The sequence below is a fragment of the Anguilla rostrata genome, chromosome 14 (genome assembly GCF_018555375.3).
Source record: "Anguilla rostrata isolate EN2019 chromosome 14, ASM1855537v3, whole genome shotgun sequence".
NCBI lineage: Eukaryota > Metazoa > Chordata > Actinopteri > Anguilliformes > Anguillidae > Anguilla > Anguilla rostrata.
The window spans coordinates 26180096-26196619 of record NC_057946.1 but is presented as its reverse complement, the minus strand read 5'-3'; the positions used below and the strand labels follow the sequence as shown (position 1 = coordinate 26196619).

Genomic DNA, 16524 nt, shown 5'->3' with positions numbered 1-16524 from the left:
TTGTTTTTTATTGAAATTTAAAACGGGAACATTCAATGGCATGTCGTGCCATTAGTCTGTTAATTAATATTAAGAAAAATATTAATTTACGAGCAAAGCTGACGGCAGGAACGGGTATCTACCACTAGAGGGCGCGAAAGCTCTATACGCGTTACAATCAGCCGTGAAGTACCAAAACTATTTTATCATGTATGTAAATATTTGACGTTTTGTATGTGAATATTTGTTGTGGTACAGAGGTGGAAGGACCAAAATAACAGAACAACTCAAACGGACTAAACAAAGAAGGTTTAAAGGTAAATCCTAAATTCAGGAATGATGAAAACAACACAGAGTTTAAAATAAGTTATTTATTTTCTATACACACAGCTTTTCTTTGCATTTCATAATCTGCCAACAGTACCATGTTTAATTGCTCAATAAATTACTCTCAAACGCAACACAGCTCGATCAAACATTCAAAGATAATTTAACTGATGTAATGAATCATTACAAATACAGACACAATTATTCTGCAGTTACCACACACAATACGTCTGACATTACTTGCACGAACACACAGTTTTATCTATAAATCCATCTCCTCACTTCAAAAATATTGAATAATTCCATAAACTATAGATCCATAAACTATTGCAAGTATTTCAATACTGCAAAATACATTAATAGATGGTGGTATTACAGAAAAAAATACACCTGATAATTTACAAACTATGTTCTGTGATTTCTTATCAGATATCCTTCTTCAACTTTATAAAGTACTTAAATGTATTAGAACGTTTCAAAAGGACAGTCTCTTTAAGACCCCCTTCAGAGGGTGGAGTCTAAAGTGACATCATACCTGTCTCCTTCAACTGGAAAGTGAATTTAAATTACACTGTGATTCTGCTTGACAACAGGTCACAAAACTGTAAACATTCTCTTAAGGCATGCACAAAAGGGAAATGTATTTTATTACATAAATAAATCTAGTTTTATGATGACATCTGGAAATGTTTGCACATGGATATATGATGACATGTAAATGTCATGTAAATCTGATATCATATAGATTGACTGTTCTTCCATCCAGCCATTAGCTATACCCGCTTACCCTGGCAGGGTCGTGGGGGGTACTGGAGCCCATCCCAGCATGCATTGGGCAAGAGGCAGGAATACACCCTGAACAGGCCACCCATCTATCGCAAGGCACACACCATTCACTCACACACTCATACCTATGGGCAATTTAGAGTCACCAATTAAACTACCTGCATGTCTTTGGACTATGGGAGGAAACTGGAGTACCTGGAGGAAACCCACGCAGACATGGGGAGAACATGCAAACTCTGCACAGAAAGGCCCAAGCCGAGATTCAAACCCACAACCTTCTTGCCCAAATGTACCTGGAGTGTTGTGATTGACAGATGAGTGGTGTAACGATTGATGGGTGGGTGACAGGTGAGGGGAATTTGTTGATTGATGATGATTGACAGGTGAGTGGAGTATGCCAACTGATGGTGATTGACAGGTGGGGGTGTTCCCCAGTGTTAAGTCCTAAACGGGAGGGTGGTCAGTGACCATCAGCCTTCACACATCACTGGAACTCGACTGAGAGGGGCGGAATCAGTGATGATCTCACTGCAAACCAACAGCAGAGAGGGGTGGAGTCAGTGATGATGTCACTGGAACTCAACAGAGGGGTGGAGTCAGTGATGATGTCACTGGAACTCGACTGAGAGGGGTGGAGTCAGTGACGATCTCACCGCAAACCAACAGCAGGGAGGGGTGGAGTCAGTGATGATGTCACTGGAACTCAACAGAGGGCAGGAGTCAGTGATGATGTCTCTGGAACTGAACAGGGGGGTGGGGTCAGTGATGATGTCACTGGAACCCGACTGAGAGGGGTGAAGTCAGTGACGATCTCACTGCAAACCAATAGCAGAGAGGGGTAGAGTCAGTGATGATGTCACTGGAACTCAACAGGGGGGTGGAGTCAATGATGATGTCACTGGAAATGAACAGAAGGGGTGGAGTCAGTGATGATGTCACTGGAACTGAACAGAGGGATGGAGTCAGTGATGATGTCGCTGGAACTAAACAAGGGGTGGAGTTGGTGGTGATGTCACTGGAACTCAACAGAAGGGTGATGCCACAGGTCAGGCAGAATTGTTTGGACAGGTACTCACTAAGTACACATCCAGTACGGTCCCGTCATCTTTGTCCCTGTTTGACCCACTGAGAGCAGATGCCAAAGAGGAGGAGCTGTCCTTTAGAGTGAGGGTGGAGCGAGAGACGTCACCACTGTGGGGGGAGGGGGGGACATCAGTCACATGATCAGCCGTGACAAACCACTCGCCTATTTTCCATGATGAAAGTGCTAGTTGGTTCCACTACAAGATGTTAGTGTTCTAGAACTCTTTGCTTTCAATTACCAGCAGTGATTGTTACATCAGCATTAGAATGTTTACACCTACACCTTAAAAGGTTAAACAGGTGAAACAGTAGACAGGTCAGACAATAGACCATAGAATTCCAGCTACCTGCTCTTTGACTTAGTCTCCAGATTTTGATTGATAGTAGTCAGGGACGAGGAAGATGTAGTGGGTGCCATGGAGATGGCCCGGTACAGGCCCTTTGGGAGCGCGGCCTGGTCAGGATGCCGGTAGGGCACTGCGGTAGAGAAACACAGCGCCTTATTGGCCTGAATGGTAATTCCAATGACAGAACCTGCAGTGCAGTGTGGGTAATGTAGTCACAGTGATAGCGGTGTCGTACCATGTCCGTTGAGGCTAGCTAGGCTGCGTGCCCGCTCCAGTCTCTCTCTCCTCTCTTCCTTCTTCTCCTCCCTGTGGGAGGACAGCAGCTCCTGGGAGGCAGACTTCTGCGCCATGACTGAGCTCCTCTTCCTCTTGGAGGAAGTACAACGGATGCCTGAGAGAAGAGGGGCCAAGAGAGCCGTGAATCACATGACCAGCACCTCCTGCAGTGTGGTACACCGCCATCATCCACAGTGAGAAAAGTGGCTCAACAGACACTAAAGCAGCCCTCAGACAGGCACAGCCCTGGAAATAACCCGGGGGCCAAAAACTGCGTTCAGACTTCGGACAGCACTGGTGACACAGCTAGCTGCACTCTGCAGGAACGCATGCAGAGGCAATTAATGCCTCTGCCTGAGGAGCTCACTACTGTACATTAGCAGACATACTGGGGTGTGCTGCAGATGCTAAATTAAAAAGCTATTTCATACGAGTCCAACTCTGATTATAGGGGTTTAAAGAAGTCGCAGTCCCCCACGCATTAATGGACAGGCAGAGGGAAGTGTGTTGCCAGGGGAAACGGACGGGATGCTCACCAGGAATCTTCTTAAACACGGTGTTGCTCATGAACTTCAGAAACCTGTCGGCATAGAAACTAGGCCGGTGCACAGACACCGAGTCCTGAAAACAAACAAATAAACTGATTAAATACACACACAAACACACCATGCGCGCACGCACACACACACACACACACACACACACACCACACGCACATGCACACACACACACACACACCACACGCACACACACACACACATACACATTCACACACCACGTGTGCACGCACACACACATGCACGCCCACACACACACACACCACACACACACGCACACACACACACACTTACCCCATCATGCACCAGAGCTTTCCAGGAGTGCTCCAGTTTCTTGACGAACCTGAAATGCGAAACAGAATCATCAGAATCTCCTCCCCTCCCACCACAGACACGCCTCCTCTCCCCCTCCCCTCCCACAGACACGCCTCCTCTCCCCCACCACTGACACGCCTCCTCTCCCCCTCCCCTCCCCTCCCACAGACACCCCTCCTCATTTTCCCTAATGTTCCTCATGTTGCTGGGAACATTTACCCTAGTATTGCAGGGAACGTTTATCCTAAATTTCTGAATGTTTTGTGAATGTTCTGAGAACCAAAACGCAGGAGCTTAGATGACAGTAGCATCATACCTGTAGGACTGTAAAATGTCAATGATGCCCAAAAAGATGAGCAGCTTCTCATCTTTGTGCTTTGCAGGAATTCCGCCCATACTGCAGAGAATAAATATGAAAATAAATATTAAAATTCTGACATAAACTCTGATATTACATCATATTACAACCATTTAGCAAATGCTCTTTTCCACAGTCATGTAGAAGGTGAAGAACATCAGTGTTAGTCTCAGGAAACCAAAAAAACCAACAGTGCAAGGTCACCAAGAAGGCACCGAAGGCCCATTTAAAATCGATGAGTGTAAAGTACAAAAAAGCTAGTATTGCAAACAAAAGTAAATACTACCACACAACTAATCTATTATTTCTGCTATCATTTCTGCTATACTGACTACAGTGGGAAGCTCAGAGCATATGATGAGGATAGTGTACAGTGTTCAATGTGAACTGTTCAGTATATAGTGTATTTAGTGTATGCATTTAGTGTATTTGTGTATTTAGTGTATGCACAGTGTTCAGCAGTTTTCAGTCGATATGTAGTGTTCAGTGGATGTATAGTGTTGAGTATATGCAGAGTGTTCAGTAGTTGTTGAGTGTTCAGTGTACGCAGAGTGCTCAGTAGGTGTAGAGTGTTCAGCACATGCACAGTGTTGAGTATATGCAGTGTTCAGTAGGAAGGCGGTCACTCACGTGGCGTCGGTGGTCACAGCCTCGCCCGCTTTGCCGTCCCCCTGGATGGACTCCAGGGCCGTGGAGTACAGCACCTTCTGGGCCACAGGCCGCCCTCCTGCCCCGCCCATCGCTCCCGCCCCTGCCCCGCCCGTCTGCTCCGCCTCCCTGTCCTTTGCGCTCTGGTCCAGCACATGGATGCCCAGCAGCAGGCTGTAGTCCATGATCTTAAAGCTCTCCAGAACCTGAACACAGGAGGACAACAGCATAACCATGCAGCTCTCCAGGGACAACCACGGTATAACCACACGGACCTCTACCACCACCGGAAACTGAGCTCACAGCTGGGAAATACAGCAGGTTCCTCCCACAGGTGGTCAGGGGAGGTCCTAACCAGGCTTGGCTCATTGACGGTAAGTGGAGGCCCTAACCAGGCTTGGCTCATTGGCGGTAAGGGAAGGCCCTAACCAGGCTTGGCTCATTGGCGGTAAGGGGAGGCCCTAACCAGGCTTGGCTCATTGGCGGTAAGGGGAGGCCCTAACCAGGCTTGGCTCATTGGCGGTAAGGGGAGGCCCTAACCAGGCTTGGCTCATTGGCGGTAAGGGGAGGCCCTAACCCGTCTTTGCACATCGTCTGGTGGGGGCGGAGTTAAACAGACTCTGCCTCGGCAGGCAGGGGAGTGGTCAGCCAGGCCCCGCCCCTGGGCAGACGGACGCTCACCCGGCAGTCCCTCTGCAGGGTCTTGATGAGGGCGCTGTAGGTGTCGTGGTCGAAGTGCAGGCCGTCCTCGTGCGTTTCCTGGAAGTCCAGGTCCTTGCAGGTGGGGCTGCTCTTCTCCCGCTCTTTCCGCGAGGCCCGGCGCTTGTGGGTGGAGCCCTTCAGGTCGTACTTGTAGTGCATCTTCATGGCCCGCGGCAGCACGTTGTTCATCACCACCACGCGCGTGATCGCCCCGGCCGACTGCACGCAGTACAGCCCGTAGAACTTGGGCAGCAGCGTCCGCGGGTTCTGATTCAAGTTCTGCAGTGAGGGGGAGAGAGAGAGAGAGAGAAAGATAGGGAGAGCGAATGAGAGAGAGGGTGAGACAGAGAGAGGGAGAGAGAGAGCGAATGAGAGAGAGGGCGAGACAGAGAGAGAGAGAGCAAATGAGAGAGAGGGAGAGGAAGAGAGAGGGAAGGGAAGGGAGAGGGAGGGAGAGAGAGAGAGAGTTGGAAAGAAACAGTTCAGTCTGAGTTCATGCCGTCATTGTGAAGAACCACAGGATATCCAAACAAAAGATAAAGGCTGTTCAAATCTGATTTTTTAAAAAAACAAGAAAATGAGCATCAACATTAAAAAACAACAGTTTTATCCCCATAAGGACCAACGTAAGGGTCAGGGGAAGATAAAGCTGAGGGGTAGTTATGGGTAAGAGAGGGGTAGTTTGGAGAGAGTGGTGGTTAAAGCTGAGAGGTCGTTAGGAGTAAGAGAGTGGTAGCTAGGTGGGCAGGATTCTTAAGAGTCACACACACCACCAAGGGCAGTTAGGGGTGAGAGGTATTTAAGGGTGAGGGGTAGTCTGGGGGGAGGGTGGGTAGAAGGCTCACCATGTAATAACCGGGCAGCAGCTTCTGAAGGAATTCCGCCTCTTTGTGCTGGACGGTTTTGATGATGAATTCATCGTCACTCGTCACGTAGAACCAAGAGCTGCTGGCCCCGGGGTTCGAGAGCTCGATCAGGGGCTCATTACAGATGGAGTACTGTGGAGACACATGAGTAAACATGCGACAGTGACACATATGGCGGTGGTTCTCAAACTCGGTCCTGGGGGCCCCTGTGTATGCTGGTTTTCATTCCATCACAATTGCAGTCCCAGAATTTTAACAAGCTGTTAATTTTTCTTGATTAGGTGCTTTCATGTTCTAGAGCAGGGGTCCCCAGTCTTATCCAGAAAGGGCCAGTGTGGGTGTCGGCTTTTGTTTCAACCAAGCAATAACACACCCGATTCTACTAATCAAGGTGCTTAGAAAAGACTCTAGAGGTTTATTAGTAGAATCAGGTGTGTTACTGCTTGGTTGAAAGAAAAGCCTGCACCCACACTGGTGTTCAGTGCTTCCATGCTGCGGGGCTCACCAGGTAGTCGTCGGGCTTGATCCCGAAAAGCTCGCGGAAGTAGCGGAAGGCCATGGGGGCGTAGGTTTTGAAGCGGAAGTCCGGATAGTGATGAGCCGGGGTCAAGTTGCTCCCTTCGCTGAGGGGATTGGACCGAGCCGGTACAGTATCCAGAGGACAGACGATGGGTCCAACCCAAAACGGAAACACAGCCACGAGCGTTTCCAACATTTAATAACAGACCACGGTCATATTTATGTACTTCTTATCAAGAGAACGTCCCATTAATAACAGACCACGGCCATATTTATTCATTGATAGGAGAATGAATATTAATAACAGACTATTTTCAGAATTATTTGTCATTACTTCCTGTTGAGAGAAAAATATGTACACATGCAGTGGGATAAAATGCTAGAACACTCGAAACTTAAGAACAGAGTGGCACCACATGTAGCGTGAAATGTTTATATTATATTATATTGTTATTTTGCTGACACCGTTATCCAGAGAAACCTATTCAGATTACACTTTTTCCCACGTACAATGCAGCTATACAGCTATGCAATTAAAACAAGCCTATACAAGCCCAGCCCCCCCCCACCCCCCCACCCCACCCCAGCCTAGCCCAGTTTAGCATGCGTCTCACTGCGAAATAATGACTAAATGACGAAAATGAAGAATTCCTCTGCTGAACCCTGACAGACCAGAAGAGGGCGCTCTAGGGCGGCAGCTCGCACGCTGCTCGGTATAAAGGCTTTTTGTTACGGTTTCCCCATAGCTGATATCAAGCGGAGTAAAAGTAGCTCTTATCTGTGCAGAAAAGCCAGAGCCAAGCCCAGTCATTTACTTTTCCCCGCTAACAATTGACCTTCCTTTGACCTACATTTGACAGCTGCAATGGCGGCAGGCGAGGGAATGATTATCTGCAAGTTAGCGATTTCTGGGAAGCAGGTATGGCTCATATTGAAACTGTCTGCACGCAATTTCCACTCGTTAACTATCCACAGGGAGTGGCCAGAGTCACAGGTACGTGATTACTGGATATCTGTCTGAGCTATGTGAAAACATAGCTATTTTACCCTGCTGTACTTTACGATAGAGAGAGATACAGTTGCTCTTTCGTTCCTGATTCCTGATTCCTAACCTTCCCAGGTAATCAGCCGTGCCCCATTCATGACCCTCAGAGACACAGCTGTTTATCTGGCATGTAAATGTTGGCCTACCTGGGCATGAAGACACTCTCCACCATGTAGAAGTCCTGCATGAGCACATCTCGATCTGGCTTGGAGGTCAGGTTGCCCACGGTGTAGCCGATGCCCAGCTGAATCGCACCGCTCAGCGCAGACGAGGTGGGCTAGGAGCACAACATCAGCACCTCCTCACTGTCATACTTAACACATCAGCACCTCCTCACTGTCATACTTAACACATCAGCACCTCCTCACTGTCATACTTAACACATCAGCACCTCCTCACTGTCATACTTAACACATCAGCACCTCCTCACTGTCATACTCAACACATCAGCACCTCCTCACTGTCATACTTAACACATCAGCACCTCCTCACTGTCATACTCAACACATCAGCACCTCCTCACTGTCATCCTCAACACATCAGCAGCTCCTCAGTCATACTTAACCCATCAGCAGCTCCTCACTGTCATACTTAACACATCAGCACCTCCTCACTGTCATACTTAACACATCAGCACCTCCTCACTGTCATACTCAACACATCAGCACCTCCTCACTGCCATACTCAACAACACATCATCACCTCCTCACTGTCATACTTAACACATCAGCACCTCCTCACTGCCATACTCAACAACACATCATCACCTCCTCACTGTCATATTTAACACATCAACACCTCCTCACTGTCATACTCAACAACACAGCAGCACCTCCTCACTGTCATATTTAACACATCAACACCTCCTCACTGTCATACTTAAAATATGAGCACCTCCTCACTGTCATACTTAACACATCAGCACCTCCTCACTGTCATACTCAACACATCAGCACCTCCTCACTGTCATACTCAACACATCAGCACCTCCTCACTGTCATACTTAACACATCAGCACCTCCACACAGTCAAATTCATCTCATACCTACGCTTTTTTACTGTCAAACTCAACACACCTGCACCTCCTCACTGTCATACTTAACACAACAGCACCTCCTGACTGTCAAATTTAACAGCGCACCTGCACCTCCTCACTATCAAATTCAACATCACACCTGCACCTCCTCAATTTCATACTCAACAACACACCTTCACCTCCTCACTGTCATACTCAACAACACACCAGCACCTCCACATTGTCATACTCAACAACACCTGCATCTCCTCTCTGTCATACTCAACACACTTGCATCTCCTCTCTGTCAAATTTAACACAAGAAAACATGCAATTGTGTGTAGGAATAGTTCATCTTAAAACCTTTAATGTGTGAAAGATCTAACAGTTTGAGCACACAAGGGGGCCAGATTACCTGAAATAGGTAATAGTTTAGTCCAAATTCCTGCTGTACCAGAAATTACTGAAAGCTTATTAGTGCTGTACAGTAAACACAAATAAGGTTTTACCCATTAGCATTGACAAAGCATTCTGCTGGAATTATGGCATTATGCAATTCTGCTGGAGTCTTTCAAGCGTTCAGCACTGCATTCACAAAGCAAGGCATTCAGAGAGACACAATCCAGCCTCATGTCCACACTCACACACAGGCAAGCTTACAGACAAATCTGTTGTTATCTCAAGCACAAACACACATGCAGACATACACAAACACAGACACAGACACACACACGCACACATACACACACACGGACAAACACACACACACACACACACGCACACACGCGCACACACGCACACACACACTCAAGCCCACTGAGTTAATACCTTCTTCAGTGTTTTGTCACGGCTCCTGCTCTGGGTCTGTCCTGGTCCATTTTCAGTGTTGACAGATGACATCTTTATCTTTTGGGTTAAAATACAGCCACTCGCTCAGAGATAGAGAGGGCACTGCCTTCTCACTGTCTTGAGAGCAATTTTTAATATGCAGTTACTGTCCTTACTATCTTACCAGCGTGCTGTATTTGACCTGGAGGCGTCCTTATTGTGAATGTGGGGCTGGAGCTCAGGATTGAAGATGTCAGGGCAGATGTGCTATGTTCACTGGTTTAAGGCTTCACTAAATGCTAGTTTAAGCTTCAGTGTTTGCTGGTTTAAGCTTCACTCTCTGTTGGTTTAAGGTTTTCTGTGTGCTGGTTTAAGGCTTCGCAGCACGCTGGTTTAAAGCTTTGCTGTGCGCTGGTTTAAAGCTTTGCTGTATCCTGGTTTAAAGCTTTGCTGTATCCTGGTTTAAAGCTTTGCCGCATGCTGGTTTGAGGCATCATTTATGATTGGAGGTTTAAGGCCTCTGCATTGCTATCCTGATCCTGGAGTCTGAAGATCTGTGGGGAAACAATACATGGTTTCAGTGGTAGATATGCAAGTGAAAAAACAGTATACGTAATTGTGTGTGTGTGTGTGTGCGTGTGTGTTCGTGTATGTGAGTGCGTGTGCACGTGTGTGTGTGTGTGTGTGTGTGCCTGTGCATGTTACATAACTACGTCTCCACTCGGCCCCCACATTACAGCCAATCAGAAGACTGGCACTAAAATGCCCAAAGATGATTATGCTTATTACAGCAACAATCCTCAGATTTCCATCTGAAGAACTCAATGACCCATTATAGATATTTCACAACCACCAGGGCACTCACTCACAGCAGTGAAAATTTCCACACAGAGCAGACACCAGTGCAATGAAAAATACCATTAGCCATTAGCCCCTATACTGTATATACTGTAGTGGGAATAAAGTCCCATATTTCCACCTGGGGCTGATAACTGGATCCACACTAAAGACTGAAAACAGACCTCCTGAACATGCATGTCCCATGCATGTCCATACCACTCAGATAAATAAGCTGTTTGGTCATGGTTAAACCAGGGCTGCAGCTACATTAGTTCCAGCAGACATTTGCAGCGGATGGCTATTAAAAGTGGTTGTTTTTCAATGGGAGGTGCTGAGAATGTAAGAACAGCTGGTGAAAGTAAAGGCTTGGTGCTGAAAGTAAAGATGCTAGCTGCTAATTATGAGGTGGCTGTCCATCTCCCTCAGCCCTGCTCCTTATCCCATTCACCTATCCCCTCCACCACCTCCTGCCTATTTCTCCAACCGCTTCACCACAACAGAGCAACCGGCAGCAACTCAACTGAGACACATTCAAACACCAGAAGCAACAGAACAGCCATCAACATACAGCCAACCAGTGGGTTAATATTCAAACCCTGAAGAAGCTCGTAACATGGGCTTGGTACCAGGACAGTGACTGTAGTGTTTACACCAAACAGCCTTTCACCTCAGATGCCACGCACTGTCCTGATGAATTTCCGCATATGAGCTTCGGTAGCAGAGAAACACTTCACCCTCTGCCACCTCACTGTAATATAATGCTACAGAAACTCCGTAATGGTTATAAAAGCAAATTCCCTGCATCACGGCAACAACGAACAAGGAGCCATTTATTTTGCATAGATTACGCACACAGTTTTACCTGAGAAGACAACGCAGGACTCTTTAGCGGAGAATATTTCCCAAGCCGTTCCCACACTTCCCAGCATGCAGTGCCCACGCTCCTCTAGACAGAACGCAGAGTAAACAGACGCGTACCCCCCTGGCCCAGTCAGTCAGTGTGTGGGAGCCCGGACAGAGGAAACAGGGTCTATGAAACACTGCACTGCTGGCCACGACACTCAACTCAAACCTTTATCCCAATTAAGAGGGATAAACATTCCACTGGAGAATTACTGTTCCCACCCACCAACACACAGAACACGTAACACACACACACACACGCACATGCATGCACAGATGCATACACACACGCATGCACACACACACGCATACATGCACACACGCACACACACACATGCATGCATATGCATGCGCACACATACACACACACACGCACACACACACACACACATGCAGACACGCACATGCATGCACACACACGTGCACACACACGTGCACACACACCAAGTACAACAGTGACAGATGAACAGTAAAGCTATACTCACCATCCCTAAATCTGTTAATTTGTGAAATACCTGAAGTATCTTTGCGCCTTTCATAAATATGATTCAGTGCACAGTACAGACCGAACACCGAACAAGCTAATACCAGGCCCACACTTCAACACGTAAGAAAATCTTATGTACAAATATGTTTAGCTTTGTGTGGTTTGTGTGCACTGCGTGGTTTTGAGCAGTGTGTGTCATTTTGTGGGGTGTTTATGGGCGAGCTTATCGTTTCACATTTAAGAGGCTTTCCAGGAAACGCTTGTATGGGCAACTTGTTCTAAGCCACAACGACAACAACAACAACAAAAAATCTCTTGAACTCGCTTACAGTGGAAAATAACACGTTTGACAGCTTACTACCGTGTACTGTAGACTGAGTAACCATTTCAAAGCCCGGAATTACTGAGAGGAACTGTTTCAGGCCTGCAAGTTCTGTTACATCATAGCTGCCCGTCAACATTCCAGCAATGTTAATATATTTTTTAATGTACAGAAATGTAAACACTACATATTTTCCAGCCTCTGCAGTCTCACGGAAGAAAATAGTGTCCTCGGTAAACAGAAGCTGGTTTGGGTTTATCTTCAACAAGGTGTGAGTAACTAATGCAATATCGATCCGCGGAGATAAACAGTTGGATTATTTTGACAAAAGAGACTTCCTGTTGGTCAGGAACTTCTGCATCATTAAAATCATTTCAGAGAAGAGGGAACATCAGTCGCTCGCTTTCCCCTACTGAAGTGGGTTTCATTAGCATAACGCTCTCAGGTAAATGACAGGTTACTATGGAATTCAATAAATCCCCGCTGTTCATAATGTTTCCATTTTACTTCATTGAATCTTATTGAGCCATCGAAAGGCAAATATTCTTTTTTACGAGCAACTTGGCGGGAGAGGCACAATGTCTGAAGCCAAATATGCACAATGCTTGGTGCCATTTAATATGCAGTCACATCAAACAGAGCAAACGAGCTTTAAAGGAAACTCTGACTTTGGCCTTGCGGATTGGGGTGGGCTCAACGTGGCAATATAAAGTCACGCTCATGTGCTAAAGTGCACTCTTTCATAATGACTAAGGATCTTTCTTGGCTTTAAGCGGCTTGTCCGCGGGTCTTGTGTTTCTCGTTCATTCTCTGAGAGTAATTCCACGCAGCCTTGCTAATTATGAGCCGTACGGAGGGTGGTCTTTCCCTTCAGACCTACCGCTGGCCCTGTTCCAGAAAACCCTCACCCTCTTATCAAAGGAAGCCAAGATGTTGAAATACTGTGGATTAAAAAAAATTAAATAAAATAAAGATCACAGATATGATAAAAAAAAAACGACCAAACAACACCAACAGCCACAGAAATGGTGACAAAAAAAAACAGAAGCACAGACCAGAGCGTGCATATTGACACAACTGCACGAGGTTTGTAATCAGAAACAAAAATGCACCATATTAATCAACATATAATTTGTTTGTAAAATCAGTGTTTTCACATACAAAACCATGGGTACCCTACAAACAGACCGAGGGGCAGGAATTATGTGTGTGTGTGTGTGTGTGTGTGTGTGCATGCGTGCCCGTGCGTGTGTGCGTGTGTGTGTGCGTGCGTGCGCGTGTGTGTGCGTGCGTGCGTGCGTGTGTTTTTATTCCAATTAAAAGAGATAAAAATGTCACCAGAGAATTACTGTTCCCATCCACCAACATACAAAACACACACACACACAATGTGTGAATGTGATATGGATATGGATACTTATACTTATATACATATGGCAAAAATCACTATGTATAGGCCTACACACTACAAAAAGTAACACAAATGAATAATAAAATTAACAAACGTCTCCTAAGATTTCCTTATCATAAACATGCTTCCTTGTGATGTGTTCAGAAGGAATAAAGGACAGGATGTAAGGTGAAGAAATTGAAACTTGAACTTCTAGATGCTGGGTAGCAGAAAAAGAAGACCCTGCATCAACACCAGATAGACTGGAGTAACCACACAAGCATTGCCACCAACCTCACACTTCCTCCCCTTTAAGGAAATGACATCACTCGGTTCCTCATACAATTCTGCAGCAGACTGCTAATTTCCATTCGTGCCCATATCCAAGCGAACAAACTCTTTTGTCAACGCCTAATACAAGATTAATATTATGTATGTACATCATCAGAACATTGCAGAGGGAGGTTCAACCTCTCAGCTGTGTGCTAGGACTGCAAGTCAACAGACCACTTTCGCCCTTTTATGCAATGCCTTTGTAGGATTTTCTTTTATTTATTTTTCTTTCAGCAAAATAAACAGTTATAAACCATAACAGGTTAAGTAAACCCGTGACGCCCATAAAGACGCTTAAAAAACATATGCGATAAGACAACAAAGCAAAGAGCATACATAATTCAAAGTGCAAACCGGCCAAGCGCATAGCGCGCAACATCGCCAACGACCCATTCAAAATAAAATGAGCCAAAGAATAAGTTTTTTTAAGCCGTGAAGCCAGCAGATGAAAGCCGTATTTGCCTAAGTTCAATATAACATCGGTGTTATCTTCCAGATGGTGGAGTACCGGGTACAAGACCATACAACTTCCGCAACGACCTTCCAAAAATAAATCATAACAGAGTGTTCCCAGAACAGAGCATGAAGTTTATTCAACTGGAGATGAAAATACAATCCAAATATCAAGCGACATATCACGATAGAGCAAGAAACATAGGCCAATTTAAAATAAAGAATTTGAGTTTTAGGATTAATATTATTTGTCCCGAATACAGTCTTCTGTCACGAAGACAGGTGGACTTTTTTATTTGAACGCCTAATCACCAGGCATTTCTTACCTTTCCGTTGTGAGAATTTTCATCCTTGTGGAATATATATGTTACTGAATTAAAAAATTGTGATTTTTCAGAGTTTGATGCTGTTCAAGGAATACATGCTGGAGAGGCGATAGAGAGGCAAAGACTGTGCTCAGGAGACCCCAAAGAAGCGCGCCGCACCCCCGCCCCTCCCTGAGCGAGCAGCAGCATCAGTGTTGAAAATTTCCTCTTCCTATAACAGGTGCGGGTACAAGTTGCCACCCCCTAGCGCTGCCCTGAAGTCCGTTTATGGTTATTGTACCAATAAATTGCAAGGATAATTCAGGTGTTGTTGGTTCTAAGACAGTACAGTGTTTGCTTCGAGCGCGTTCACAGCACAGACACATGTTGCGTCGCGCCCTTCCTTCCCTCACTTGATCAATAGAGCATTGGAAGATAAACCCATATCGACAGAAACCTGACATAGTCCGTCAATGTTCAACATGAGCAGTGTAATAGCGAGAGGTGGAAGTGAGAGAGGACGCATAGACCCCGGGAGTATTCGAGATGACCTTTTTAACAGAGACGCCGCGTCTCGCGAAGCCTGCACACCGTACGCGTCATATTAGCACAACATATCCCAGACGTACAGGTGGTATCAATGTGGAAGCAGATTATGCCACTTCATAATTTTTATTGTTCTTCTATATGAAATGCTGCATTATCCATAATCTCTCCTCTCTGCCACTCTGCTGACTGAGATATTGCCTTTTAACCAATGATGACAGATGTCTAAATTAATTCCCCCGAAAAACTATTCAATTGGTCGACATAGAAATGTCTCAAAAAAATTTTTCCTTTAAAACCCCTTATCTGTCACTTATTCTCATACATTTTACTGGAAAACTTTCACTGTGATTTTTTAAAAATAGTCTTCATTTAGGGGTGCTGCGTAATCACACAGGGATTCCGCGTAATCACGCAGTACCTGTGCGCGTGGAGAGGGTTCTGTCCATCATATTGAGAAATACAGAGTATAAAGAAACGCCCGAGCCCCTGTAAAAGAAAGACGTGACTGTGTCGCCTCCTGCTGTCTACTCGTATTTTATCAGTAGTTCCCGTCCAAATTCAAATATTAAGAAAACCTCAAATTCAATTTAAATGGCGATATGTGTGGTCTGTTCAGGTTTAAACGGCTTAGGTTTAAGAAAAAACTAATTTGCTTGGTTTCACCAAAAGGCTGGGCTGTATATGCTTCAAGGTACCGGTTTAAACGAGCGTTTAAATTATATCTATTTACGACGAGTTTTATAAATGAAATATAGGAGTCTGTATGACAGAGTCAAATTTAAATTAACGAAGGGAAAATAGTCACTGTTCAAATATGTAGTTTTGTACTTTATAGGACAATAGAGGGCGCAAAAGCTCCAGCTACATTATTTTGTACGAGAGCACGTCGCCTTCAATTTATTCCTAGAAAACGCAATAGTGCACTGTCATACGACGCGGGAGACGTTCATTTGTAGAAGTTTTGGCATAGGAAATGTGAAGAAAATATGTTTTGCTACCGTTAAGTATTTAATTCCTTTTGTGTTGAAAATAATGACATAACTAGGTACAAATCAATTGGGAACAATGATACTATTCACAATGTTATTGTTTTCCTCCCTGTTAGAATTTGGGTGGACAGATGAAATGTTCTCAAGCATATTGTTTACTCCAGGAGAGACACAATAAGGAACTCACTAGAAGAATTCTTCCTCATCAGATCATCATATTTACAGATGCACATCTCTCTCTCTCAATTCAATTAAATTCAATTCAATAAGCTTTATTGGCATGGTAAGGGTACCCTTACATT

The 16524-nt window shown here is 45.4% G+C and overlaps 1 protein-coding gene across 6 annotated transcripts; it reads right to left on the bottom strand.

Annotated features, from left to right (window-relative positions):
• Positions 1-330: 330 nt before the first annotated feature.
• On the bottom strand, positions 331-15045 carry LOC135239627 (phosphatidylinositol 4-phosphate 5-kinase type-1 beta-like). Of its 6 annotated transcripts, none has more exons than XM_064308440.1 (14): positions 14706-15045; positions 9652-10205; positions 7955-8085; positions 6750-6867; positions 6224-6376; positions 5358-5657; positions 4659-4882; positions 3987-4067; positions 3650-3698; positions 3335-3419; positions 2758-2913; positions 2523-2652; positions 2169-2283; positions 331-2030 (listed from the first exon to the last, which is right to left on the bottom strand). In XM_064308440.1, exons 2-14 carry the CDS (start codon positions 9721-9723, stop codon positions 2028-2030), a joined length of 1617 nt encoding a protein of 538 aa, XP_064164510.1. In that variant the 5' UTR covers positions 9724-10205; positions 14706-15045; the 3' UTR covers positions 331-2027. The 6 variants fall into 6 exon arrangements, with proteins under 6 accessions (XP_064164510.1, XP_064164511.1, XP_064164512.1 ...); XM_064308441.1 differs by having other exon boundaries at positions 331-1990; XM_064308442.1 differs by having other exon boundaries at positions 331-1907.
• Between the last annotated feature and the right edge of the window lie 1479 nt (positions 15046-16524).